The sequence below is a fragment of the Trachurus trachurus genome, assembly GCF_905171665.1.
Source record: "Trachurus trachurus genome assembly, chromosome: 17".
Lineage (NCBI taxonomy): Eukaryota > Metazoa > Chordata > Actinopteri > Carangiformes > Carangidae > Trachurus > Trachurus trachurus.
Genome location: NC_139900.1, coordinates 34,092,096 through 34,118,483, shown reverse-complemented (window position 1 = coordinate 34,118,483; position 26,388 = coordinate 34,092,096). Strand labels below are relative to the sequence as shown.

Genomic DNA, 26,388 nt, shown 5'->3' with positions numbered 1-26,388 from the left:
CCCCCCCCCCCACTGTCCCTCCCCTCCTCCCTGTGCTGCGGTGACAGGCTACGTCTCTGCTGCTGCTGCTGCCTCTCATCACTTGGGTTGGAAGTTGCTGCTTTGTTGCTGTTCATAAACAGGAATCTTTCAAGGCCACAGCAGCTGCATCTTACACTGGTCTTAATATAACTAGATCAAAGCCTCCATATACAGTACAGAACCAATGTTCACAGCTTGTGTGTGCCGTTCTGCCTCACGTAGCTGCTTTAATACTGACAATGCACAGATTTGGCTTCTTTTCTCCCCCCATCATCACAAGACCTTTAATCAAATCCCATTAATCATCGTGGTACTTTGAACATCATAAATAAGAGAAGAGGCGACAATGCAGTATTGGATCATGAATCAGGATGTTTTATAGGAGGTATATGCATAATCTAGGTATTATAGGAGAGTAGGGACTCGTACATCTGGAACCCTGGTCACTGAAGTATTCAGACATTGTGTTAAATCTAGTCTTTGTCATACATTTTGTCTGCAAACATTAACTGACATTATTTTTTCACATAACTAGTGGGATTGTCCCTGTTGTTGTTACTGCTCCTATGGTTAAAATGCATGCGGCATATTAATGACCACAGTCCAAATTTACCACTGGGGGCCATACATACATCATAAACCTCAAATGAAGATAACATGCTTTAAAAAAATACATATTTCAATACAAGAGTGGATTTACACTGGTTAGAAACTGGCATGTTGTTGTGGTCGACTGGATTGTTTTTTTTGTTTTTTTCCCATTTCCACTGACTTTATGCACACACATCTTGACTCAACATAGCACTGATGATGAGTCTGCTGTGTCCCACTGAGCTATGACTGTGTGACAGTGAGGCAGCAGCAGCAGCAGCACAACAACACCCAGAAACCTTGAAGCTGCCAAATGAAATCTGACCAACGTCAATGATTTAAAATCACTCCTATGTCCAAATGTCTTCTGTGAAAACGACTGGTGGCATTTTGGCCCAAAGACACTAGCGATTCAGGCTGAGCACAGACCTCTGTAGCTACACTCTCCTGTCATACAGTAAATATCTTTATTTCCCAAGCCCCAGTAGGGTCAGCTTCAAATATTGACACATCAAAGGCATTGATTGTCTCACTGCTGCATGCAATATACTGTACTGTAGCCTGCAGAAAATACTTTACAGATATAACTATTCCTCCAGGGCTCACTACAGCTACATGTTATACTCTTTCTTAATTAGTTGTCCAAAGTTAGTAGGATATAAAATAACCCCGTGAAGCCTGTACTGCAGTGTGTTTGTTTGTGAGCCCTCCAGCTGCCCTCAAACAGCCCACTGTGGCAGACTGACACTAGTCATCTGCACATGCCTTGATGAAGGCAGCATCAGCATCAGCATCATCAGCATCAGCATCATCATCATCAGCAGCAGCAGCAGCAGCAGCAGCAGCAGCAGCCGCCTGTAGTTGTGTTGGCAGCTCGGAGCAGAGGGGCGGGGAGGGGGCGCAGTCGGAGCTCACGTTCATTAACGACCACCGACAACCGGGAAGGGAAGCCTCCTCCTCCGGTAGCATCACACACACACACACACGCACACACACACGGCCGGGGAAGATGGTCGCAGTGCAGACGTCCCCTAATTCGTCTCCGTCTGCGGAGTGGATTTGCTGTCTGGATAAAAGGTGAGTGAATCCACGCCACGATGAGCAAAGCCCCCATCATCCACGCCGCGCGTCCACACGCGGCAGCGACCGGACGTGTTTTCTCATCAGCTCCTCTTCTTTTCATTCATCCGCGTCAACGTGATTAATCGGAACCGGCGATCGCTGCGTGTGCAATGTGTGCAATGATAGCAAAGATAACTAACGCCTTGTCTGTAGCGTAGTGCAGGTCACTGTCGTTATCAGTGAACAGATGTCCCTTAAAAACGTGATTGTAAAGGCTGCAGTGCATAAAAATACACACCCTCGTTTTTTTTTTATAATTCCCGTTTTTGTATCTCCTCGGTCAAAAAGGCGTTGGTGGCTTCGAGGTTCACTGGGATGTCTCAGCACTGCATGGGCTGTGGTAGATGGCTCATTAGACGCACATGGTTTGTCTGTCCGCCTGAATCAAAGAGCTTTAGGTTTTTTAAAATACTACTGGGTGTTGTGTGTGTGGGTGATTTCTTTAAAATAAGGATTAAAGGCATTGTTGTTTTTTCTTTCTAATTCTTTTCCCCACAGGGCTGTATGTGAGGCTGTAGGCTATTTGTCTAGTCTGGCTTAGCAGAACAGGTTAGAACAACTGAACAGTCAATTTACAGTGTGTTAATTATCAACTCTGCTAATAGGTTTAATTCCTGCTGTCTCTGTCCAGTGATATTAAAGGTCCTAAGCTGCCTGCATGCTGCTGAATCCAAGGGAGAGGGCTTTAATAAATAAAGAAGATGAAAGGGCACCTGTATACTAATTACTGTAGCAGAGTAGATGATGCACCTAAACACTTAGAGAGAAAAAAAGGAGATATATAAGACACACACCCCGCAGCTCATACACCCACACATACTGTACACACCTCACTATGACACATCGGCACGTTACCATTGGCAACCTGAAGCTACCATCTTGTCCTCTCATCCCCACCTATGATAAGATTGGATTTATGATCTGAATACAGTGTGCAGTGATAATTCAATATGCTATCATAAAATACATGGGAAATGGCCAGGTATTCACATTTTAAAGGTGGAAGTACAAACAATCAGGCATTTGCCTTGATAAATTAAAGTTAACATTTTTTACATATTAGTTTTCTGTTTGGATTCCATTTTTCAGCTTAAGTGTGATTTCTCCTTTATTTGTTGTTAAACATGGAGAATTCTGTAAAGATATACTACCACTGTGAGATGGGCGTGACCCTTCCTGTGCTAAAATGCTGTCCAATCCGGTGTTTAGGATGAAAACATCCATCATACAGAAAGCTCTGGTACTCAACATCACATCACACTAAATGCAGCCCATAAACATTTGTAGATGTGTGTCTGTAAGGGCAGGATCGTATTGTAGAGCTCTGAGTGCTCCTCAACTATGCACCTCTTAGTCGATCAATACAAGCTCAGCGTGCGTGCGTGTGTGTGTGTGTGTGTGTGTGTGTGTGTGTGTGTGTGTTTGGGACCTTTCTTCCACAGTATCTGTTGATGTGAGCAAGTGAAGAGTGAGAGGCGGGGCGGGGAGGGGGAGGAAGGACAAGGGAGTAAAGACAGAGGTTAAGATGTGACTGTCACTAATATATCTGTACAAAGACATTTATTGCCAGTGAGTGTGAAGAATTGAGATAAGATCTGATTTGTTTTGTTGAGTGTAGCCTCAGGCTGGTAATGGATGGTCCAGTCAACACACACATAGCCCTGGAGCAGATGCTAGTTGACATTTAATGTCCCTTTAAGGCAGGAAACTAGACGCACCAAGTGTAGTGGGAGAAGCCATTCAGAATACATAATAAACAATTAAACCAGTTAATAATTAAACACAAGTTAAATATATCCTCTCCTACGTAGAACATGTAGATTAATTTGTAAATATGTCAAGCCTGAATGAGTAATTTGATGAGTAATTTTTAAATGAGTAAATTGTAGTCTGAGCTGTGTGGTGTGTGGTGATTAATATTCAGTGTTTCTAACAGGATCTCAGGTCGTTGGTGGTGATACAGATGGGTGCTGTGTACACACAATTCAAGAGTGGATCTCTGCTGCTACGCTAACGTATTAATCTGCCAGCTCAGGAAGTCAGTTTGTGTTGAGGCCGCCTGACATCTTGGTTAGCTGCCACAAATCAACCTGTGATTTATTTGTCTGGATTACACCAATTTTTTTTTCCAGATGGGTGTTCTTTCTTCTGGTGTCTCTCAATTTCCTCCTCGGTGTGTCACGCCGGTCGATTAGTAAATCCTCTGTGCATTGTGTGCCTGTGTTTTGCCATGATTCGTGGTTGAAAGCTGAGATCTTTGCTGACATGGACAGTGGGGGGTGGGTGGGTGGGTGGGTGGGTGGGGGGCTCGGGAAGGAGAATTCAAGGAGGAGAGAAAGGGGAGATAGAGGGAGGGAGAGTGAGATAAGGTGAACAGCTCTCAGGTCACATCCGTCGCACACCAGCGGGCTAGTCGGCAGATTCCTCCAGACAGGCAGGGAGTGAGCAAGCACAGGACATCAAAGCAGGAAGAACAACAAAACGTGGATTTAACGGGGGGGGGGGGGGGGATTAATTATAAATGACAGATCTTAACAGTTTATTGTAGACAAATGGGTGAAGGGTGATGGCAGTATTACCCACTCAACCCTGAAGAGTTAACCTCCCTGTCTCTCCCTATTGCAGTGTGTGGGAGTCCACCTGTCTAAGCCATTAACCCAGCCCACACTGGGATATGATGCCCTGCTGGAGCTCCGAGGGCCAATACGCAGGCACCAGGCAGTAGGTGGATGATGGGAGGATGAGTCAGACACAAAACAAGGGAGAAAAAGAAAGAGAGACAAAGAAGAGACCTGTGTGTAATCGCCCTGAGCTTGTAGCAGATGTTGTGGTACCGGAAGATGTGTTGTGCAGCGCAGCCCTTAAGGTGTAGTCTGTGTTTATCTGGGAGTATTGTCCTGGCTACTGAGGACAGCGTACTGCTCAGGGACACACATATATGTGTTTATTGCTGTATGTAGCTACATGTGTGTGTGGGTAAAGAGGGAGTCATCGCTGGCTGTGAGCTTGCAAAGCAGAAATAAAAGGATAATAACAACGGGATGTGAGAGTGTGTTAGCGGTGGGACTTAATGGATGAAGGGAAATGTGGTTTGTGCCAGTAATGGAGTGGAGAAAATAGGTAGCTTGAAGAAAAAAGAGGGGTCATTTGTTCTTTTCCATCTTGTCTGGTTTGTTCCCTGGGAGGAACAGGCAAGTCTTGGGAGAGAAGAGAAGAAAAATGGATGAGATAAGATTAGAGAAATGTTTAGTGGAGGCAGACAAAGAAGAGAGCTGGGAGCAAGGGAAAAGGAAGGAGCTGAAGGAGGAGAGGGGATAGACGGCCTCCCATCTGTGAAGGAAGAAATCCACGGTGCATTAGCTATTCTGTATGAACACACACACATACACATACACACACGTGGAAGGATGAGTCACTGGGAAAGGGAGTTTAAGTGAATGAATGGGGCTAACTCCAGCATGTGTTACTCTGGGACATTTTGGTTCTGTAGTTTTTTCACCACCACATCTCAGGAGCAGAATGTTAAAGCTCTTAGATCAAACTTCTTTTTGTTCTCCTGCTTGTGTGTGTGTGTGTGTGTGCGTGACTGCGTAGATATCCAACCGTGACATGCATGTGTGTGTGTGCGTGTGTGTGCGCACTCAGATTTAAGCGTATTAGAAATAGCAGCAGTACAAATGAGATCTTGCATCAACACCCTGTGGGGGGTCTGAGCCGAGCGAAGTAACGCCTGCAGCTCTCCACTGTTATCAGCAGACACCAGGCCCAACAATAAAGCAGCGTGCTCGCACACACACACACACACACACAAGTGTGTCAACAACACTAAAACAATAGTGCTGTCTTTTAACTTGGAGGACAACATCACTGATTCCTCATGTTTTACTCCATTAACTAGTGATTACAAACCTTTAGCGTTACTGCGAACCTATTTTCAAAGCACGCAGTAGGTTTTTGATTGATTTCTTAGCCTTCAGGGTAGGAAATGAGCATCCATGAGATGGATAATCCATCACAGTGAGCATGTTACATCACGCAGTTAATCATTTTGTAACACCAATGACATGCTTACTTAACACCTAAAAGCTACTGTAGGTCTAATGGTGGGGTTTCTCTGCACACAGGCCCTCGGAGCGCTCAGGAGACGATGTGGACATTATTCTGACCAGACTGAAAGAGGTCAAAGCCTTTCAGAGGTTTCCATCTCCGCTTTTACTGCAGATCTGCGCCTGTGCCTTCTATGAATGCCTGGAGAAAGGGATCACCTGTACGTACACACACACACACACACACACATACACACACGCATGCATACGCTGTAGCTGGATTATAATACAGTGCTTTTTAGCAGTGACAGCCTCAGCCACTGTGAAGCATTCATCATATACAGTAGTATACAGAATTATACTGTTCTATAGGAGTCATTATACATACAGTATGACAGTCATGCTGCAGTATCTTCGCTGTCTTCTTAAGGCTCTGTTATGATGCATTCAAATGCAGAGTACTGTGACGATTTATTCATGTGTGCACACACCTCTGCACACAATATTAATGTATTAGTGTTGATGTAGGCGTTGAATGAGCCACTCAAATCTAAATAAGGAGTTTGCCCTCTTCCTGTTGCACTGTGTGTTGCATTGCCATGTTTCTACAGTAGCCCAGAGCAGACAAACCAAACTCTGTCGTCACGTTTTTACATCACCCATAAGGATTGGGAAGGGAAGAAGAAATTAGAAGAAATAGATAGATACATAATGTCGATCGTCTCAGGGGTTAATTTGTCTTCACGGTCTGTATACGGGAACATGAAATACACAGCTACACAGCTATGCGTATACGCTCATGCCCCTGTCTGCATCCCAGCATGTACTTATAAGCTGACATGATGGACTGTGACGTCGCAGCAGAGCTCGAGCCAAGAAGAAATATTTTTGGTCTAAATGGAGGAATACTGGTGGTATATTATGGAATAGTGTTGTGATTTATTTTTATGAATCAATCAATCTGGTACCACTTAAAATGTGTACTTTGTAATAATAATCATAGTCATAATAACTCTATTTTAAATCGCTTTATAACCAATACTATGTATGACATGTCAAAATACATTCAGTGTTGCTGTAACTCTGTTGTTTCTGCAGTGTTTCGACAGGGAGACATAGGCACCAGCTGGTATGCTGTCCTCTCTGGTTCTCTGGATGTCAAAGTGTCAGAAACAGCCAACCACCAGGTAACCTCACGCTCAAATGTCACGACTTTCACACTTTACATGTACTGCTGTGCATCTTCTTTGTGTTTTACCGGCAAATCATTTGAATAACAAATGAATAGATGATGAATTAAATCTTGAATCAAGGGCACTTCCAGATGAACTCACTCCTTTCATTTCTATTTTTGTGAATAAGAAGTGGGTTTGTGTGGCTGCCATTTCCCATTCCTCTCACACCGTTCATAACCTTCACTGCTGAGATCCAGGCTGCTCTACAAGTGCTCCCCACGTTAGAGAGCTGGTCCTGCACGAGCCTCTTCAGTGCTGACATTGTTCTGCTACATTAGCTCATGTCTCCCTGTTTAAATATGCCAGAGCAAAGCTGCCACGGCACAGAAAACAAGTCCACTGAGGATTGTGTTTTCCGCTTGCACTTTATACCCTTTATGCGAGAGTGTGGAGAACAGGGTTATACTGTACATATAGAGGAGAGGAATGACACGTGGGAGAAGAGAGAGGGAGGATTTGTTTCGGAGTGAAAGACAAAGATAAGATGCCCCTTCATTGTGAAACGTCCTCTTCATGTATGTAGCCCTAAAGTGCCACTGGTGGCCTAGTTTCTGTGGCTATATTTGAAATGTCAGATTGGACAGCTGAAAAGGTTTGCGTAGCATGCAGACAGAGTATTTGTTTAAATGAGTGGACGCTGTTGGTTTATGCGTGTGTGCATGTCGATGTGCATTTGTTTTTCTCAAACCCCTTCAATTATGTCTAGCACCTAGAGATATTTTCCTCACAGGAGACCCTGTTTATCAGGCTCTCATGTTTAAATTTATTTGCATTAATTATCATACATTAATCTGTCTGCTCTCCATGTCTGTCCATGTTCATAAATAAACCCTTATGATATATTGCTGTTTATTACTGCTGTCTGGCATCACAGCGTAGCCTTGCACTGTACTGCTACACAACCCCACCATTATAACTGACTATTACTCCTCTGTGACAGCAGCAGTTTAACCCAGTATATTGTGTTTGTGTGCAGGATGCAGTCACAATCTGTACACTGGGGATTGGGACAGCGTTTGGGGAGTCAATCCTGGACAACACGCCACGCCACGCTACCATTGTCAGCAGAGAGACCAGCGAGCTGCTCCGCATTGAACAGAGGGAGTTTAAAACCCTCTGGGAGGTGAGAGACAGAGAGAAAAAGAGATTTAAAGACTGTTTGTAGCTGTGAAGTGTAGTGTGAACTGGAACTCGTGTGATTCAGCTATAAACTCTGTCTTGGTAGTGAACCAAAAGGTTTCCATCTGTGGAAGAGCTTCCCTATTGAGACTGAAATTTTCAAACTACCTTATGTTGTAATTGTGCTTGTAACCACAAGAGGGCTGTCCACCATAACAGTGCCTTTTGTTCCACCTATTAGATGCACACCTCAGGTGAAACTCAACAGTGAGTTATTTATGGCACAGGGAGAGAGAGCAAAATAGAGACAGAGTGGGAGAAGGAGCAAGCGAACGAGAGAGGAGAGTGTATAAACAATACACGACTGTGTGTGCTTGTGTGTACCACTGGATTTCTATTGTTGTCAGAGCCTCATGTGACTGAGTGCAGGCTGTACAGCAGAAGAGATAATGCACCAGACCAATGCACCGAGCTGAATACATGTAGTATTTTGATATTTTAGTGCAGGGGTGTCCTGAGGTGGTATTAATAAATGCCATTAAGCTGTATGAGATGAAAATATTAGTTAGTTTAAAGATGACATAAGTATTGCAGCACAGGTGTAATCAGTCACTGTAATCAGTCACTGGCCTTTGCACTAATTAACATTATTACTTCCACCTGTGATTTTCCTGCTGCCACCAGTCATAGGACATACAGTAACAACTTTTAGAGTTGGGAGTTTTATTGGGACATGTCCCAACTGGTACTCACTATATACTTAGGAAAATATGACTCAAAAAAACATTGTAATTAACTTGCAGATATTAATCAAATGTAAATACAATGATTAAATAGCAGACACTGCAGGAATAATCTCTCCTTTTACACTTAAAAATGTTAAGAGCATGCACCAGCGCTAATTCAAAAGGTAAGACTATTTATATCTCCACCTAACAGATAACATTGGTGTATTATACATAACTTAAATCATTAGAACAAAGAGGATAGAAAATATACAGTTAGTAAATTGCTTAGATGATGCATGTCCAGAATATGAAATGTTACAAATATGTAATTAGCCATATTTAATAGATGAGATATTGCAGACAGATGCTGTATGATGCAAAACTCTTTGTGCAATGAATAAGTGCTCAGTAACATGACCTGGCCTGGAGACTGGCATCATCTTAGTGAGTTGGCATGGTAGAGGCTGCCTCTCTGTGGGCCTCCTTGTTGAGGTTACCCTCTCAATTCACCCAGTCCCACTCAGACAGGAAGTCCTGGCAGAGCAGCGGTGCGGGTCAGATCACTGTGGCTTCACAGTCATCAACCAAAGGCCACAGGTGTCTGTTCTTTTACATTATCAAATCCAAAACATTGTTATTTTTTTCTCTAAAGTTTATTTTAATGTATACATTATTGCTTTCATACTAGACCACCACAGAGGTTATGTTGTATGTTGAATGTAGGACTTTGAAAAAAATGATTTTCCTTAACAAAGTGAGATGTGGAAGTTTCCATCACTTTCATCAGTTTCTCAGGAAAGGGTTAATTAAATCGGATATGACTTTGTAGAAAAATATGATCCAGATAATAATCTTAATCTGACAGATTTGTGTGTGATTGTTTAGCCTTGGCAGAGGAATTGACTCAACTGAATGGTAATGTAGTTATATGTTTGATAATTGCTCCAGGACATTTTATTACTAATTTTAGGGAGAGTTGTTGCTTGTGTTTGTTCACATTGAGTTTTGAGGTCAGGCTCAAAGCAAAGAGCCATTTTGTGTGTCTTGCTTAAGGACTCTTGAGAATGCTTGAATCTTGAATCCACCTCAAAGACTTTCATTAACTTGAGCACATCATTGACTTCAAAGCCGTCAGTCAGACTAAAGCGAAGCCATTTTATATTATTACCAAACGTGAAAGGTTTTCTTTTTTTTTTCAATAATGAAATGGTGCATGTGTGCCTTTTTACTATTTGATGAGTAACAGTAGATAGGTTTTCATTGTGATAAGTAATTCAAAATTGAATCAGGCTGCCTTTTGCACATGGAAAAGGTTTTGGTTTCATGCCTTATCCAGGGTTTATAATGTTTGGAATTCATTGCTGATGATTTCAGCAGCATAGGAGAATTAGACAATAATTAGATATGGATTTAACTCACATAAAAGGAATATGAATATTGTATTTAATGTTCACAATTCCTCTCTGTGTAAAAGTGTAATACAAATGCAGCTGTGACAGCTTTACTGCGCTCAGTGTCAGGACAGAACACATTTATCGATTCATTATTGCGATTTATGATAATGACCTCTTCAGTGTTATTACCACAGAAACATGATATCTCCATTTTATATCACAGGAGAATGTAAAGGTGAGATAAGGCAATAATTGGTTATGAAAGTGTGTGTGCCATCTTGTTATTGGGCTTGTAGTGTTTTGTTGGTGAACTAAGTGCACTCAGTCTGTGCTGTCTATTTTAGGGCAACAGACATAAAGCAGAAAACACAGCCCGAGGTCGTCCTCTTTTGAATCTTATTCAGCTCGTAGTAAAAGGATCTTTGTGTTTTATGTCTTGTGTGTCTGTGTGTGCACACGGGCATGGGCTAATTTGTGTGCTTGTGCTTGTTTATGGCGAGGACTAGAAAGCTACGGGATGAATGCAGTCATGTGTTTGATGAAAGGATGAAAGCAAAAAAAGCGGTGCTCCATAATTCTAACACCAAGTGAAAGTGAGATGAATAAACTGGCTGTGAATGTAAAACAGCTTGTTGTTGCTGACAGATGTGGGTAAACACACAGTGTGTCAAACTGCTGTGGAGTCGACTACGTCCGGCTGTTATTGTAAGTCTTCCCCACTTTATTTCTCTTTTCTTCTTTACTCCTCTTCCCCTTTGACCAGCTCTACATCTCTTGTGCCCACTTCCTCTCACTTCTACGGGCCATGTTGTGTCTTTTGCCAGCCTCCTTCCTTTCCTCCCCCCTCTCTCCCTCCCTCTCCATCCCTCTCCATCCTCACCCTCACAACTCCTTTCTTTCCCTCCTCTGGTTGCCCTCTCTGTCTCTCCCTCCCTCTCTCTCTCTGCTCAGTCGTACTGAGGCTGAGATCACCGTGGTAACCTGTGAGGGGAGAGAGTGAGTGGTCTGGTTCTTGGCTCGATAACGGCGAGCCAAGCGAGGCAGAGTGGGAGACAGAGAAAGACACTGAGGCGACTGTGTGTGAGAGGAAGAGAGAGCGAAAGGAAGTGAGCGGCTTGTTTGGAGCAGGATGCCGTCCGGTGGCATGTGTGTGAGTTGTAAAGGAGCAGAGGGCAGCGCTATGGGATGTCAGTCCCTCCAGCATTAGACAGCTCAGTGTGTTTCCCCAGGTGAGTTGTCTGTAGTACTGTGCACGGGGGCAAGTTGGACATTTTTCATATCACTTGTTTTTGTTGTTTTCATCAGGTAAAACTCTATTTTTGTTTTGTGATGTTTGCTTAATACTGGGATGTGGTTCATAATAATTTGGTTGTCTTCTTGGCTACATAGAAAGGTGGTGTTTGTGTCTTTAGGTCAGACAGATGCTCTCTCTGTAAGTCTGTATTTGTGATTATCCCTTGGTGTGTGTGTGTGTGTGTGTGTGTGTGTGTGTGTGTGTGTTCAGGGGGCACATTCATGCTCATAATTGCCTGTTCTGTGTATTCCAGTGTCTCTGCTATAGAAATGCAAACACACTTTATTGTTTGTAACAGCTGTAAGAACAGCATCTGTACACATTTATCAGCCTCGTGCTCTCATTAACCCTGGTCTGAATACTTTGTGTGTGTGTGTGTGTGTGTGTGTTATGTAATGTTAGTTGTTGTGCATGTAAATGATCTTGGTTGTACAAAGGGCTTTGTTTTGAGGGGCACTTGCAGTATGTGTGTTTCAAAGGAACACTGCTGTGTGTGTGTGTGTGTGTGTGTTGAAATGTTAGGCGTTTGATGTTTTATTGAAGATGTGTCATAAATGATGCATCGTAACAGTTTGAGGTTTAAATTTTTTCAAAAGCTGACACTCACTCTGATGTGCATGTGTGTTTTGTCTTGTAGAAGTATCGTCAAAGCCTGGCTGGACTGCTGGCCCCTCCTTATGGAGCCATGGAGAGTGGATCTAACAATGACAGTGAGAAGGCACACACACACACACAGCACATCTCAGGCAGCAGTACGTGTTCCTCTAGCATTTACTGTAGCATTTTTTTGTTTTGTGAATGTGAAGCATCTGCATCCTGTAGAAGACATCTTTAAAAAAAGCCAGACTGATGACAGTTTTTCCTCCTCAGGACTCACAGACAAAGACAACATGAACTCCGACTCTGCCAACAAAGCTCACAACAAGGTAACCGCTCACCCCAGCTTGGGACCTAAAATATTTTATAGGATTTGTATTTGTAGTTTAAAAAAAAAAAAGTTTGACATTGCATCTTGATTTTTTAACACTACCAACATCCCTCAGACAACTGTGCCCTTACTCATAGTACTACTACTCACAGAATGAATGGACCAAGCTCACAGCCAGTTTACTGTATGGCATCAGTTTGTCTTGGATTCCTCTGCATTCCCACTACTTGTGTCAGATTATCTGTGAGGACAGGGAATTTAGGCTTGAGAGAAGATTAAATACATGTTTTAGTCTCATAGAGAAGAGATTGGTGATTTTAATATGTTCTGCAGTTCATATTTGAAATCAAAAGGCACTTGAGTCTTTGCAGAAAACCTCCTGTGTGTTGTTGTAAACGGTGAAGTGGGAACATAGTGAACCAGACCACGGTGTCATAACATCCAGCACTGCTGCAATCTTTCATGTTTGTGAATGAAGCAGAATGCCAGAAAGGATTTTGGAGGTGTGTGTGTGTGTGTGTGTTCTGTGAAGAGACAAGTGATGACTCACAGCTGTGATCCTCTGTATTCATGCTAATGCAAGCTAATACATGCACATAGAAGAAAGATCCCATCTGCCCAATTAGCATGCCTTCTTTGTTGTTTACGGCAGCAGCTGTGTGTGCGTACACGTGCGTACACATCTGCCATTTTCCTCTCTGTCTGAGATGCAGGTGTGGTCTGTATAGGTTGTATTTTCTTGTATGTGCTGTGTTTTTAATGCAGGTTCACTGATGCTGTATGAACATTAACCACAATCGATATGTAAATGTGGTTTCATATCAGTAATACTCTTAACTTTGTCCATACAACTGTTGCAGCATGGAGTAAGGAAAAATATCTCTCTTATTACATTAACTACTGTAATCTCACTTAACCATACCTCTGTTATTTCAATAGATCCCCTCAGAGAAGCTGCAGAGAGCAGGAAAGGTTCTCCGCAATGCCATCCTATCCAGAGCCCCACACATGATTCGGGATAGGAAGTACCACCTCAAGACATACAGGTAGGAGTATGGTAGAACAAAGTTACAACTGTGACTATTTGTACTGAAATGTGTTTTATTCCTATTTTTTTCTGCCTTTGCTATTTGAGCAATGTGTTTTTGTGTGTATTGCAGACAATGCTGTGTAGGCACAGAGCTGGTTGACTGGCTGGTGCTGCAGAGTGCATGTGTGCTCACACGGTCTCATGCTGTGGGGATGTGGCAGGCACTACTAGAAGAAGGGGTCCTGAACCACGGTAACTAAAACATTAGCTCTTTATTTCTTTCTCTTAACAGTGCATGCTGTAAATTTAGATGGAGAAACAGAGATAATTTATCTGCAAGACTCATTAGTTTAGTTCATTAGGTTAGATTAGGTTTTAGGCTTTGATGGCAGGAGTTACTGTCTTCATGTTGTCCTGTTTAAATTTGCATTTTGTTTAATGCATAAATGTGAATTTCAGCACTAATCTGAGTGTGGAATGCAGGGGAAATTTCACCGTGTCACTGACTGAGTTAGAGAGTGTTTTTTTAATCTTAACTTCAATCACAGTGAGATAGTCACTATGAATACCAGAGCAAAAATTAATTAGAGGTTTTGAAGCACAAAAGTCTTGTACTTCAAAGACCAAGTGTGAATTTATGTTTTTTAGATAAGAAAACAACTCTGATTGCCTGTTTTTACATTGAAATGTTTACACTTGCATCCTTTTACCTGTGTCTGCTCTTTAGTGGACCAAGAGCTGGGTTTCCAGGACAAGTACCTCTTCTACCGTTTTCTTGATGATGAGGAGGAGGACGCTCCGTTGCCTAGTGAGGAAGAGAAGAGGGAGAGTGAGGAAGAGCTGCCAGAGACCATCCTCTTCCTCGCTCAGATTGGACCCGACGCACTGCTGCGCATGATCCTCAGGAAATCGTCAGTCACTTGATAATAGTGTATTTCTTCTTTTGTCACATCATGCTGGCAACACATTACAGTTAAAGGGATAGTTCAACATTTTGGCAAATTGGCCCATTGCCATAATCGCTATAGTCATAGCAGTAGGTTCGTTACCTTTATTTGTCGGTGTAAGCTATTTTTAGAATGGAGGAGCGGAGCGGCAGGCTGTTCAGAGCTACACTATGGAGGCTAATGGAATTTCTTGGTTTCCCTCATCAAACTCATCAAATACAAAATCCCAAAACTCCAAAACGCTTTTGTGGACAAGTTGTGACCTGCACAATCACCACGCTATGAGATAATAATGGAACGTTACGAAACGGAGCCGTTTTCGAGGTAAATACAGAGTCTGCTTGCTGAAAAACTGTCCCTGAACGCAACGCGCATCAGCGGTTTTGCATGAATTTACCTCTAAAACAACTCTGTCTCGTAACGTTCTATTATTATCTCATAGCGTGGTGAATGTGCAGCTCACAACTTGTCCACGAAAGCGTTTTGGAGTTTTGGGATTTTGTATTTGATGAGTTTGATGAGGGAAACCAAGAAATTCCATTAGCCTCCATAGCGTAGCTCTGAACAGCCTGCCGCTCCGCTCCTCCGTTCTAAAAATAGCTTACACCGACAAATAAAGGTAACGAACCTACTGCTATGACTATAGCGATTATGGCAATGGGCCAATTTGCCAAAATGTTGAACTATCCCTTTAACTATTTAAACACTACATCATACATCATTTACAGCCCAATTTTTGTATTTCAGTAATGTCAGAGAGTTGGCACATTGAATTAAATTCATTTGTAGTCTCTACTTTTAAAACAACATTATCTATCATTAGGATGTGTCATTGGTAATTCCACTCCAGTGTGATAAGAGGTGGAGTGTCTTCATGGTGAGTTCATTCTGACTAACCTTTATATATGTGTGTGTGTGTGTGTGTGTGTAGGCCTGGTCAGAGGACAGGGGATGACCTAGAGATCATCTATGATGAGCTCCTTCACATCAAGGCCTTAGCTCACCTCTCCAACACTGTGAGTGAGACGGTCCAATTCTCTTTTAAAGGGACAGTACAGGCTGTTAATTCACCAGAACCACTTGCTACAGACTTTCTGTGTTTAAGACTAGAGGGAGACGTTGTTGTCACTGTCAGCAACCCTCCCATCCGTGTAATGGGACGCAGTGTTATGCACAATCTGCTCTGTGTTGGCAAGTGTTCACCGTGTGGAGGAGGCTTTAAGTCTATACTGGCTGCAGAAGTGTTTTTGTTTTTGTTTGCATATTCTATACAGACCGTTCCCTTGCCAGAGTAAATATTACATGTACAACTACTAGATGAAGTCATATTATTTCAGTACTATAAATAACTTGAGGCACACTACAGTTGAGGTTAAATCAGTTATTAGTCCCACTGTCCTCTATTAACCTTCTGGACACAGTGGTTATATACGTATATAAATTACTGCAAACTAAAAATCTCATTAACTGCTTTCAATCAATTTGATAACTTTATTATGCTTACCTACAACAAAACATTTTGTCATTCCAAGATTTTATGATATAATATATGTATGAACGGTAAAAGTTGCTAAATTAATCAGTGCATTCAGTGTCAAGGGCAAAAATAATTGAATGCCTCCTCCTGATGGACTGCGAGGACGCTCAGGCCACTTTGAATAATCTTGAAAAACCCTGATCTGCATTTTCCTGTTCTCATGCATATTTCTGCAGTGTAGCGAAATCCAATATGACCCTAGTTTTGAAGCTGTATTCTGTTTTGCAGGTGAAGAGAGAACTGGCGAGCGTTGTGATCTTCGAGTCACATGCAAAAGCTGGAACTGTGTGTGAGTCTTTTCTTTGTCCTGAAGTACATTCTTGATTGTATACATGGTCTTTTAAGATTCCCAAGAGTATTTGTAAAGTAGGTGAATCACTGTGTTTAGATTAAACACAGCACTATAAACTTTGACATAACACGCATCTCATATCTGTCCTCTACACCCTGTACGCCCTCAGGTGACACACCTCACAGTTTGACAACCTTAGTTTACAGAATGAGCAAGCACATTCATTGTGATTGTAAAGGAAATGTGTGTTTGTTCCCTTCCAGTGTTCAACCAAGGAGAGGAGGGCACATCATGGTACATCATCCAGAAGGGCTCTGTCAATGTGGTTATCTATGGCAAGGTGTGTGCACATGCTTGAATGCCTTCACCCACCGACATGCTTGTGTTTGTTTTCTACATGAGCCTTGTTGTAGTTTTCTGCTTCATTTGATGATATTTCATTTGTATGTACTGGTCTAACATGTGTGTCTGGAGCAGACCAGCAGGGAAACACCAGCAGCAGAGTTTGGCAAACTCTGCTCAGCTCACCGTGAATCATCCCCACGATTAAATGGCTTAAGGGATTGTACACATACACAAATTCATGCCACACAACTACAGTACAAGCAGTTGTACTGTACTGTACATGCTTATGTGTGCAAACACACATTTATCACACATACATACACAAATGCATTCTGCGCACACTGGCAGACACACACATGATTCACCCCAGTCCTGAGAGCTCCTGCTCCTGTCTGATTTATCCTCAGGGTTTAAGATGACTTTACACTAAACTGTGTATTTTTGCATGCATGTGCCTACATGTGTAAGCTTATGCATATGTGTGTGTGTGTGTGTGTGTGTGTGTGTGTTAGGGTGTGGTGTGTACACTCCATGAGGGTGATGATTTTGGGAAGTTGGCCCTGGTCACAGATTCACCTCGTGCTGCCTCCATCGTCCTAAGAGAGGACAACTGTCACTTCCTTCGCGTGGACAAGGAAGACTTCAACAGGATACTCAGGGTAGGTGGATGAAAGCTGCACATTTATTAGAAGTTTGATGGGAAACAGTTGTTGTCACATTAGCATCAAATTGCTCCCTTTTAAAATAAATACATTTAAACACCAGTTATAAACTAGTCAAGCGCTATAGATCCATTCATTGGGGTTGAGTGAGACATACTGCATGGTTTGGCTGCTTTAACCCCTTACAATGATGTTTGGCTCCCTCCTCTGGCATATGAGCTGTATTACACTTTTAAAAAACCTATTTCAGTGACGCTGTCTTGTTGGTTTTGTATGTGCAGGATGTGGAAGCCAACACAGTGCGTCTAAAAGAACATGAACAAGCTGTGCTGGTGCTAGAAAAGAGTCCTCGGACCTCCACCCTGGGAAGCATCAAGTATGTGTGTGTTTCCATGTCTCATAGTACCAACAAATGTTCAAATCAACATAGCTAGCCGTGGAGAAATTGTAAAAAAAAATAAGCACTGCTTTGAGTGTAAGTGTATGTGTTTTTTAATGCAACACTCACCTCCTCTCACCCTTTTGTAGGTACACTGTGATATCAGGAACACCAGAGAAGATTCTTGAGCACTTCCTGGAGACCATGAGGATGGACATACATCACAGTGAACCAGGTAGCCAGAGAAAACTATTAAAGCAGAAGTGAGTGATATATTTGTGTTAATATAAGTCTTAAATAGTTATATCTTCCGACAGCAATCACTTCTATAGAGTGTTTGGTCTGAAACACGGGTCTCTCAGTCCCTCTGCTCTGCTCTGAGCCGAGGAGAAAACATTTATCGTATCCTACAGTTTTTATCCAATGAGGAGAGAGAACGGCATGCAGGGCTGTGTGCAGCCAAGGAACGCCGTGAATGTGGTGACGTAGCGACGAGGACTGTTATGGTGCGTTCAAGGAAACTCGTATTTTTCCGACCGTGAAGTGGTACCAGTTCGATCTGGTACGAGTTCACGGGTCGGAAGTTACGAGTGGCCGTTATAGTGACTTTCACCGGTAAAACAGGTCGGAAAAACACGAGTGGGTTGCCTGGAACGCTACAAAGTCGTAAGTTGTGACTTGAAGCTGTAATTTACGATTTCAAAAGCCTGCCTGGAACGCAGCATTAGCGAAAACGACCGGATCACTCACTTCTGCTTTAAGTGAATAGGCAAAGTACATTCAGTATTATTTTTCTCTAAAACACTGCATCACTGTTGAGCCTACATTATTTATTTGGTAGCATGTTGTAGGCTATCAATATGAAGGATTTTTCAGAATAAAATACCTGTTTTTATCTGTAGTTTTCAATTCCCAGTTTAAAAGGTTGGACACATGTTTACCTTCAACTCAGTCCCTGAAATTAAGACAAAACACCGACAGCTTACCACAGCAGAGACAGGATGTCACTTACATTATAATGAGAGAATGAATGACAGGTAGACAGATGACCAAGATGGATGGATTAATGATGAATGGTATTTTCACAAGCTTTGAGCCTACTGATTCATTGCGCCTCATTTCTTCCCGTTCCCTTCTGACTGTCTTCCCTCTTGCCCTCTCTTTTTTCTCCTCCTCCTCTGTTAGACCCAGCAGTGGATGACTTTGTCCTCATGCACTGCGTCTTCATACCCAACAGCCAGCTGTGCCCTCTACTCATGGCACAATATCCTTTCTCTTGCCCACTCTGCCTTTATGTGAAATCAGTATGTCTTGTTTGTTTGTTTTTTATACCTACTTTCTGTGATACCTACTTACCAGTTGCACCTACATACTTCTAACAGTAGCCAGCATGTTATGATGACAATGTGTCCATTGTTTGCCACAATACTATATCAGTGCTGCTGACAGCATCTTGGATTGTGCAGCTTACAGTTCTGCTTAGGGAAGCGCTGAAGCAGCAGTTGACCATCCAGCACTAATGAACTGCTGACTGACTGCTCACCTCTTTACACCATAGTATGAAGTTGTAATCCCAGCTGAGAAGGTCTTTTCTTGATGTCTTAGTCATTGTAGTGCAAGTGTTCAGCTACTTGTGTTTTACTACTGCTGCGCTGATCATTATTGTACGTAACAAACAGCAGCATTATGTGGCACCTGTAGAAGGAAGAGGCTTAATTATGGCCTTCAGTAGATTCTGCACAAGTAGAGTTTCTATTTTCAGTCAAGTGTTTTGCTCTCGTTCTGTTCTGTTCCCTGATCAAGTTGCATGACAGTTGGATATCTACTGTACACTGCAAATAAAACTACAAATGTTCTTGAATTGTGTTGTGATAGCTTTAAATACCACTGTCTTCCTTTTGTATTTGAAGATTTTGTCTTAAACTGCATAAAAATATGGATTTGACTGTCATGATGATTCATTTTGGTTCCATGCTGTGGTACTGATGACTCAATCACCAGCTGACAAACTGGGTGTCACAGTTTTTTTTTTTTACTGTGGCCAGAAATGTAAGGTCCATTTATTTATTCTTTATTTGTATTTATCTTTAACCTCGTGTGCACCTACCATGCAGCATCTCCGCCTGGCTCTGAGCAGGAGAGGCTGGAGTATGCAATCAACAGTAAGAGGAGGGCCCTGATTCTGGCCCTGCGCTGGGCCAACACACACACATACCTGCTGCAGGAGGAGCCCGCTGCAGTCTCTTTCCTGGAGGTAAACATGGGCAAGCTTTCAAATGCAATAAATTACACAACTCACCCCGACCTTGTGCGTAATCTGAGCGTGGTTCTTCCTCTCTGTCTCTCCACAGGAGTTGTATGGAAGTTTATCAAATGATTCTCAGATACTGAGGGCTCTGAAGGACCTGGTTCCCGACCTGGAGAAAATCGTCAAATTACAGTATGTCTCTCAGCTCCTACATGTCAAACCTAGTCAAATCTTAATTATTATTATTTAATTTTTGTTTCTACACTTCTCTCACTCTGTAGTTCAGAAGAAGCCAAGGCAACGAAAAAGGTATGCCCAGACTACAATTTTTCTAAAAATCTGAGCAATGTCATAGTGATGTGGACACTGACATGTGGCCTCATGCCATTTAACAGAAAACGCTAATACGACAGTTCAGCAACGGAGAGGAGAGACTCCAAAAAAAACAACCCATTAGGAATCAGGATGACAGTAAGTCTGTGTGTGTGTCTCTATGATCCCCTGCTATTGCTCTGCCTCCAAACATAAATGTCTGCCCAGTAGAAATGTGGGTGGGTGCCATATTGGTAAGGGACTGGATTTGAACCCTGGGCCTGGGACCTTTCTGTGTGGGGTTTGCATGTTTGCATATTAGGTTAATTGATGCTCTAAGTGTGGTAGATCAGTGGTTCTCAACTGGTGGGTCGGGACCCAAAAGTGGGTCGCGGACCCGTTCTGGATGGGTCGCGGACAGCTGGTCAAAAAAAGTAAATAATATTTAATGCACATCTGATGTTGGACATGTCTTTTATTTTGAAAAATAACTTCTTTTGAAAGGCACACTAGACACGTGAACACATGCAGTTGTAATGCTCCTCCTCAGTTTCTTATTTGCTCCATTTGCTCTAAATGCAAATATATCAGTTTCCTATTAATGTGGCCTGAATGCAGTGAAAATACCTTGTTTTGTGGGTCTTTATTTCGTGCAATTTGATATTTATTCACTTTTGTGAATATGCTCTGAATGCAGAGATGCATTAGAAGTCAAATATATCGTTTGTTGGTCTCCATTTTGTGCAGTTTGATATTTTTTATTCACTTCCGTACATGCAGTTGTCATGGTCCTCCTCAGTTTCATTCATGTGCCCTGAAATGCACTTTGCTCAATAAAGAGCAAAATGAGTTTTTAAAGGCTTTAAAAAAAAAATCTTGGTTTGAATTCTATAAAAGTGGGTTGATGACCATGGGAAAATGTGGGTCCCAGAGTGAGACTAGTTGAGAACCCCTGTGGTAGATAATGGATGGAGGGATGAAAACACTGGGTGAGCAGCGTGGACTTTGAGGAATAGGCTGTCATATTTAGATTCATACTGAGAAAAACAAAGTCTTACTGTAAGTGTGGAAGCTTGATGTATTCAGCTGTGTTCTTGGATGTGATAACCATTTGTTTGCCGTGGAGAAATGCTTCTTTACCCTGGACATGGTAGGATGTGGCCACATGCATATAATATACTGTATCTAAGTGATATTTTTGTATGTGTGTCAAGTCCTACTGAAGGTGTACTGCAGTGACCACACATACACAACTATCCGTGTTGCTGTGTCAGCGACTGGGAGAGAAGTGATCGGTGCTGTTGCTGACAAACTTGGCACCGCCGACGAGCTCCTGTTGGTCCACCTCAGCTCTGCCAGTGGTAAGAAGAGTGTTAAACTTTACAGGAGAGATCACAAGTTCAGCTGTAACAAAACCTATAGTCAGATGATCTGTCATTTCAGTGATGTCTCTCAGAGAAATAGAGCCTAAAACCACTGGTGCATAGTGTTGGGACATACTGTGTCTGAGTGGTACAGCTCAGCTATTTCCTCTTTGTGTTTCAGAAAAACAAATATTGAAGCCTAATGACGTGTCGGCGTTTTCTACTCTGGGCATCAACGGGCGATTATTTGCCTGTCCTCGAGACCAACTCAACAGTCTGGTAAATGTTACCTGTGTTTATTACTTTAGATACGTTTCTGCCATTTATTTGTATTAAGTCGCTTCTGATATACATAGGCTACAGTACAGTGACACATCCTTGTAAAGCATGTCAGACATAGAATGTATTCATCAAAAACAAGCAACCAAGAGTGATGCATAATGTACATGTGCTATTTTAAAGGGACTTTTAATACATCTTTGGCCAAAACTACATTTGTAAATATTTCTCGTTGCGTGTGAACCTGTGAGATCTCACTATCTACACTCTTCTGTGTGCTTGTACATTTGTGCATTGTGTGTCTCAGACTCCTCTTCCGGACCAGGAGGGCCCCTCTGCAGGCTCCATGTCAACGTTTGAGCTGATGAGCTCTAAGGACCTGGCTTATCAAATGACCATGTTTGACTGGGAGCTCTTCAGTTGTGTACACGAGGTATCGCACATGCGCAGATACACTAAAAGCAACTAAGGGCCATTATGGGTGTGTACAGTGTGGGGATCCTTATTTTCCACTTTGAAATAAAAAGAAAAACAGTCTCATATTAGGTAACTGTGTTATATACAGTACAGGCCAAAAGTTTGGACACACCTTCTCATTCAATATGTTTCCTTTATTCTCACTGAAGGCACCAAAACTATGAATGAACACATGTGGAATTAACAAAAAAAATGTGAAATAACTGAAAACATGTCTTTTCGTCTTTGTCTTCTCTTTCTTCTTTTCTTCTTCCTCTCCTTCTTCCTCCTCCTCCTCTATCTCTGCCCCCTCCAATTCTAGTTTCTTCAAAGTAGCCACCCTTTGCTCTGATTACAGTTTTGCACACTCTTGCCATTCTCTTGATGAGCTTCAAGAGGTGAACCTGACCTGAAAATGGTTTTCACTTCACAGGTGTGCCTTGTCAGGGTTCATTAGTGGAATTTCAGTGAGAATCTACAATGTAAATAGTCATGAAAATAAAGGAAATGCATTGAGTGTGTCCAAACTTTTGGCCTGTACTGTATGTCAACATTTACTGCAGGCTGGCCTTGTTCTGTACTGGTGCTGCAGTATAGTTCATAACAAAATCCATGTGGGACAAATGCTTATAGATGCAGGGCTGCAGGACCTGTCCACTGGATTAACCCTAAACCTGCTTCTTCTAACGTGTCCTCCCTCCTCTCCTCCTCCAGCACGAGCTGCTCTACCATACATTCGGCCGGCAGAGCTTCAGAAGAACCACGGCTAATTTGGATTTATTCCTGCGGAGATTCAACCAGGTTCAACTGTGGGTTGTCACTGAAGTCTGCCTCTGTGGACAGCTCAGCAAGAGAGTCCAGCTCCTCAAGAAGTTCATCAAGATAGCTGCACAGTGAGTAGGACCTGCTGCCAACCGTCACACACTGCATACTGTATACACATTGGTTTGTACACAAGCTCTTACACGAAGAGTTTCCAATACACAGCAAGGTTGATTTTAGTCTCATTCACTCTATTCCTTGCTTGTGTGTGTTCTTGTCTATAGCTGTCGAGAGTTTAAGAACCTGAATTCGTTCTTTGCCATAATCATGGGGATGAGCAACCCTGCTGTCAGCAGACTGAGCCAGACGTGGGAGGTAAATCCTCCTTCTAAAAACCAATTAATCTGAGTCTAGATCTTCAGTGAACCTTGTTTTAATTCTGCTGTAGCTAAAGCATGCGTTCATGTCTCACTGAGATCTTATCTGTTTTCCACAGAAACTCCCCACAAAGTTCAAGAAGTTCTACGCTGAGTTTGAGAGCATGATGGTAAGGTTTCAGATTTCAAAGTCTCTAAAATCACATTTTAATTGGCTTTTGATTATATCTTTAATGGGTCAGGTCACCCACATTACAAAAAAAAAAAAAAATTATCTGGCCTACATCTGAGATTCATTCAGGTTTTATTCACCATCTTTGTATTGGTTTGGCAAACCTACCAAAACCTGGTGAACAAAGTAAAATAAAATGAAACTAATAACTAACTGAAGAGATATATCTCTAGTGTTAAAGCAGAAGTAAGCGATCCGGTCGTTTTGGCTAATGCTGCGTTCCAGGCAGGCTTTTGAAACCGTAAATTACAGCTTCAAGTCACGACTTACGACTTTGTAGCGTTCCAGGCAACCCACTCGTGTTTTTCCGACCTGTTTTACCTGTGAAAGTCACTATAACGGCCACTCGTAACTTCTGACCCGTGAACTCGTACCAGATCGAACTGGTACGACGTCACAGGTCGGAAAAACACGAGTTACGAGTTTCCTTGAACGCACCATAACAGTCCTCGTCCCTACGTCACCACATTCACGGCGTTCCTTGGCTGCACACACAGCCCTGCATGCCGTTCTCTCTCCTCATTGGATAAAAACTGTAGGATACGAGAAATGTTTTCTCCTCGGCTCAGAGCAGAGCAGAGTGACTGACAGACCCGTGTTTCAGTCCAAACACTCTATAGAAGTGATTGCTGTCGGAAGATATAACTATTTTAGACTTATATTAACACAAATATATCACTTACTTCTGCTTTAAGTAAGAAAAGTAAGCAGTGTTCTTCATAATCACAATGAAACAACTATAAAATATTTTGAATCTATTAATTCTTTTGACGACAGGATCCATCCAGAAACCACCGGTCCTACCGACTCACTGTTACCAAACTGGAACCACCAATCATCCCCTTCATGCCCCTCCTTCTCAAAGGTACGACTCACTGTCTACATGTCGGCATGGCGACTGCACACCAGTCACTGTGTCATATAGGAATTAATTACGGGACAACATTGGCCACCATTAAATTTCATTCATTCTTTTTCAGATATGACATTCACACATGAGGGCAACAAGACATGTATCGACAGTATGGTCAATTTTGAGAAAATGGTGAGTTTTTCTGATCAATAAAAAGGCACATCATTACATGTAGCTTAAAGGGATAGTTCAACATTTTGGCAAATTGGCCCATTGCTTTAATCGCTATAGTCATAGCAGTAGGTTAATTACCTTTAATTGTCGGTGTAAGCTATTTTTAGAACGGCGGAGCGCAGCAGCAGGTTGCTCAGAGCTACGCTATGGAGGCTAAGGGAATTTCTTGGTTTCCCTCATCAAACTCATCAAATACACAATCCAACAACTCCAAAAGGCTGTCGTGGACAAGTTGTGAGCTGCACATTCACCACGCTATGAGATAATAATGGAACGTTACCAGACAGAGTTGTTTTAGAGGGAAATTCATGCAAAACTGCTGATGCGCGTTGCGTTCAGGGACAGTTTTTCAGCATGCAGACTCTGTATTTACCCTGTATTTACCTCGACAACGGCTCTGTTTCATAACGTTCCATTATTATCTCATAACGTGGTGAATGTGCAGGTCACAACTTGTCCACCAGAGCGTTTTGGAGTTGTTGGGTTGTGTATTTGATGAGTTTGATGAGGGAAACCAAGAAATCCCATTAGCCTCCATAGCGTAGCTCTGAGCAGCCTGCCGCTCCGCGCCTCCGTTCTAAAAATAGCTTACACCGACAAATAAAGGTAACGAACCTACAAAACGAACCTACTGCTATGACTATAGGGATTATGGCAATGGGCCAATTTGCCAAAATGTTGAACTATCCCTTTAAGTTATATGTCAGTCAACAGTGTCTTCATTATCCTCACGCTCCTGTGACTAACACCTTTTAATTTCTCTATTTCATCAGCGTATTATAGCTAACACGATTCGGCAAGTGAGGCATTGTAGAAGCCAGCCTTTCAGTAAGTAGCATGTTATTAATCAGTGCACCTACATTACATTTGTCTGCTGGCTTCACAAACACTCTTTCTGATTATGTTTTTTTTTTCTTGCCTTGTCCTTTCTCTTACTACATCAGATCCCGACATATGCCAACCGAACAAAAACCAAGCAGAGGTCAGGGGTTACGTTAGGAAGCTCTGCGTGATTGACAACCAAAGAGCGCTGACGCAGCTCTCCTACAGGCTGGAGCCTCGGCGGACATGAGCTCCAAACCCTCCACCACCGTCGCCTTCTCTGTGATGTTAGCATAAAACAAACAAAACACACACCTTACCTGGATACAATAACTCAACACAACTGGATATCGAGTAGCAAAATCACAACAGCCGACGACTTTAGCACTATTATGGACTCTTACGGATCAAGGACTTATACTGTGCCATTAAAAGCCTCTACTTCCTGGACAGACAAACTGTTCAGCTGCCTCTGTCGCTGTGTCTCAGACCCCACACTGATGGTTCGTACCATCCTAGCTGTTACTGTTTGGGACCTGTTAGATAGAACTGTAATGTATAGAACTTGAATCAATATCCTGCATGACTGAACTTCATAGGCTCTGTGTTCTATACAGTGGATTTCTATCGAAGTGTCCCGTAACGTTGTGCTACCCCCAAAATAAGCCCTAGTTTACATTATATTGCTGTATCTGCCTGTAAAACAAACCTTACTCTCCTGACGGTCCTACTCATAGACAGAAAACAAACACACAAACTGTAGTTAAATCTAGATTCCT

The 26,388-nt window shown here is 42.4% G+C and overlaps 1 protein-coding gene across 2 annotated transcripts; it reads left to right on the top strand.

Annotated features, from left to right (window-relative positions):
* Positions 1-1,621: 1,621 nt before the first annotated feature.
* LOC311000894 (rap guanine nucleotide exchange factor 4-like) lies at positions 1,622-25,859 on the top strand (the record flags this gene model as incomplete). 2 transcript variants are annotated; one of them, XM_083991771.1, is made up of 30 exons in its annotated part: positions 1,622-1,689; positions 5,859-6,001; positions 6,879-6,967; positions 7,992-8,138; positions 12,188-12,260; positions 12,421-12,476; positions 13,418-13,524; positions 13,639-13,760; positions 14,236-14,419; positions 15,387-15,471; positions 16,221-16,281; positions 16,548-16,624; positions 17,142-17,288; positions 17,573-17,667; positions 17,820-17,905; positions 18,856-18,965; positions 19,778-19,924; positions 20,022-20,110; positions 20,200-20,227; positions 20,314-20,389; positions 21,445-21,591; positions 21,776-21,873; positions 22,181-22,306; positions 23,044-23,222; positions 23,376-23,466; positions 23,588-23,638; positions 24,478-24,565; positions 24,681-24,745; positions 25,561-25,615; positions 25,732-25,859. In XM_083991771.1, 30 exons carry the CDS (start codon positions 1,622-1,624, stop codon positions 25,857-25,859), a joined length of 3,018 nt encoding a protein of 1,005 aa, XP_083847897.1. The 2 variants fall into 2 exon arrangements, with proteins under 2 accessions (XP_083847897.1, XP_083847896.1); XM_083991770.1 differs by having other exon boundaries at positions 18,856-18,978; positions 19,785-19,924.
* Positions 25,860-26,388: the final 529 nt, after the last annotated feature.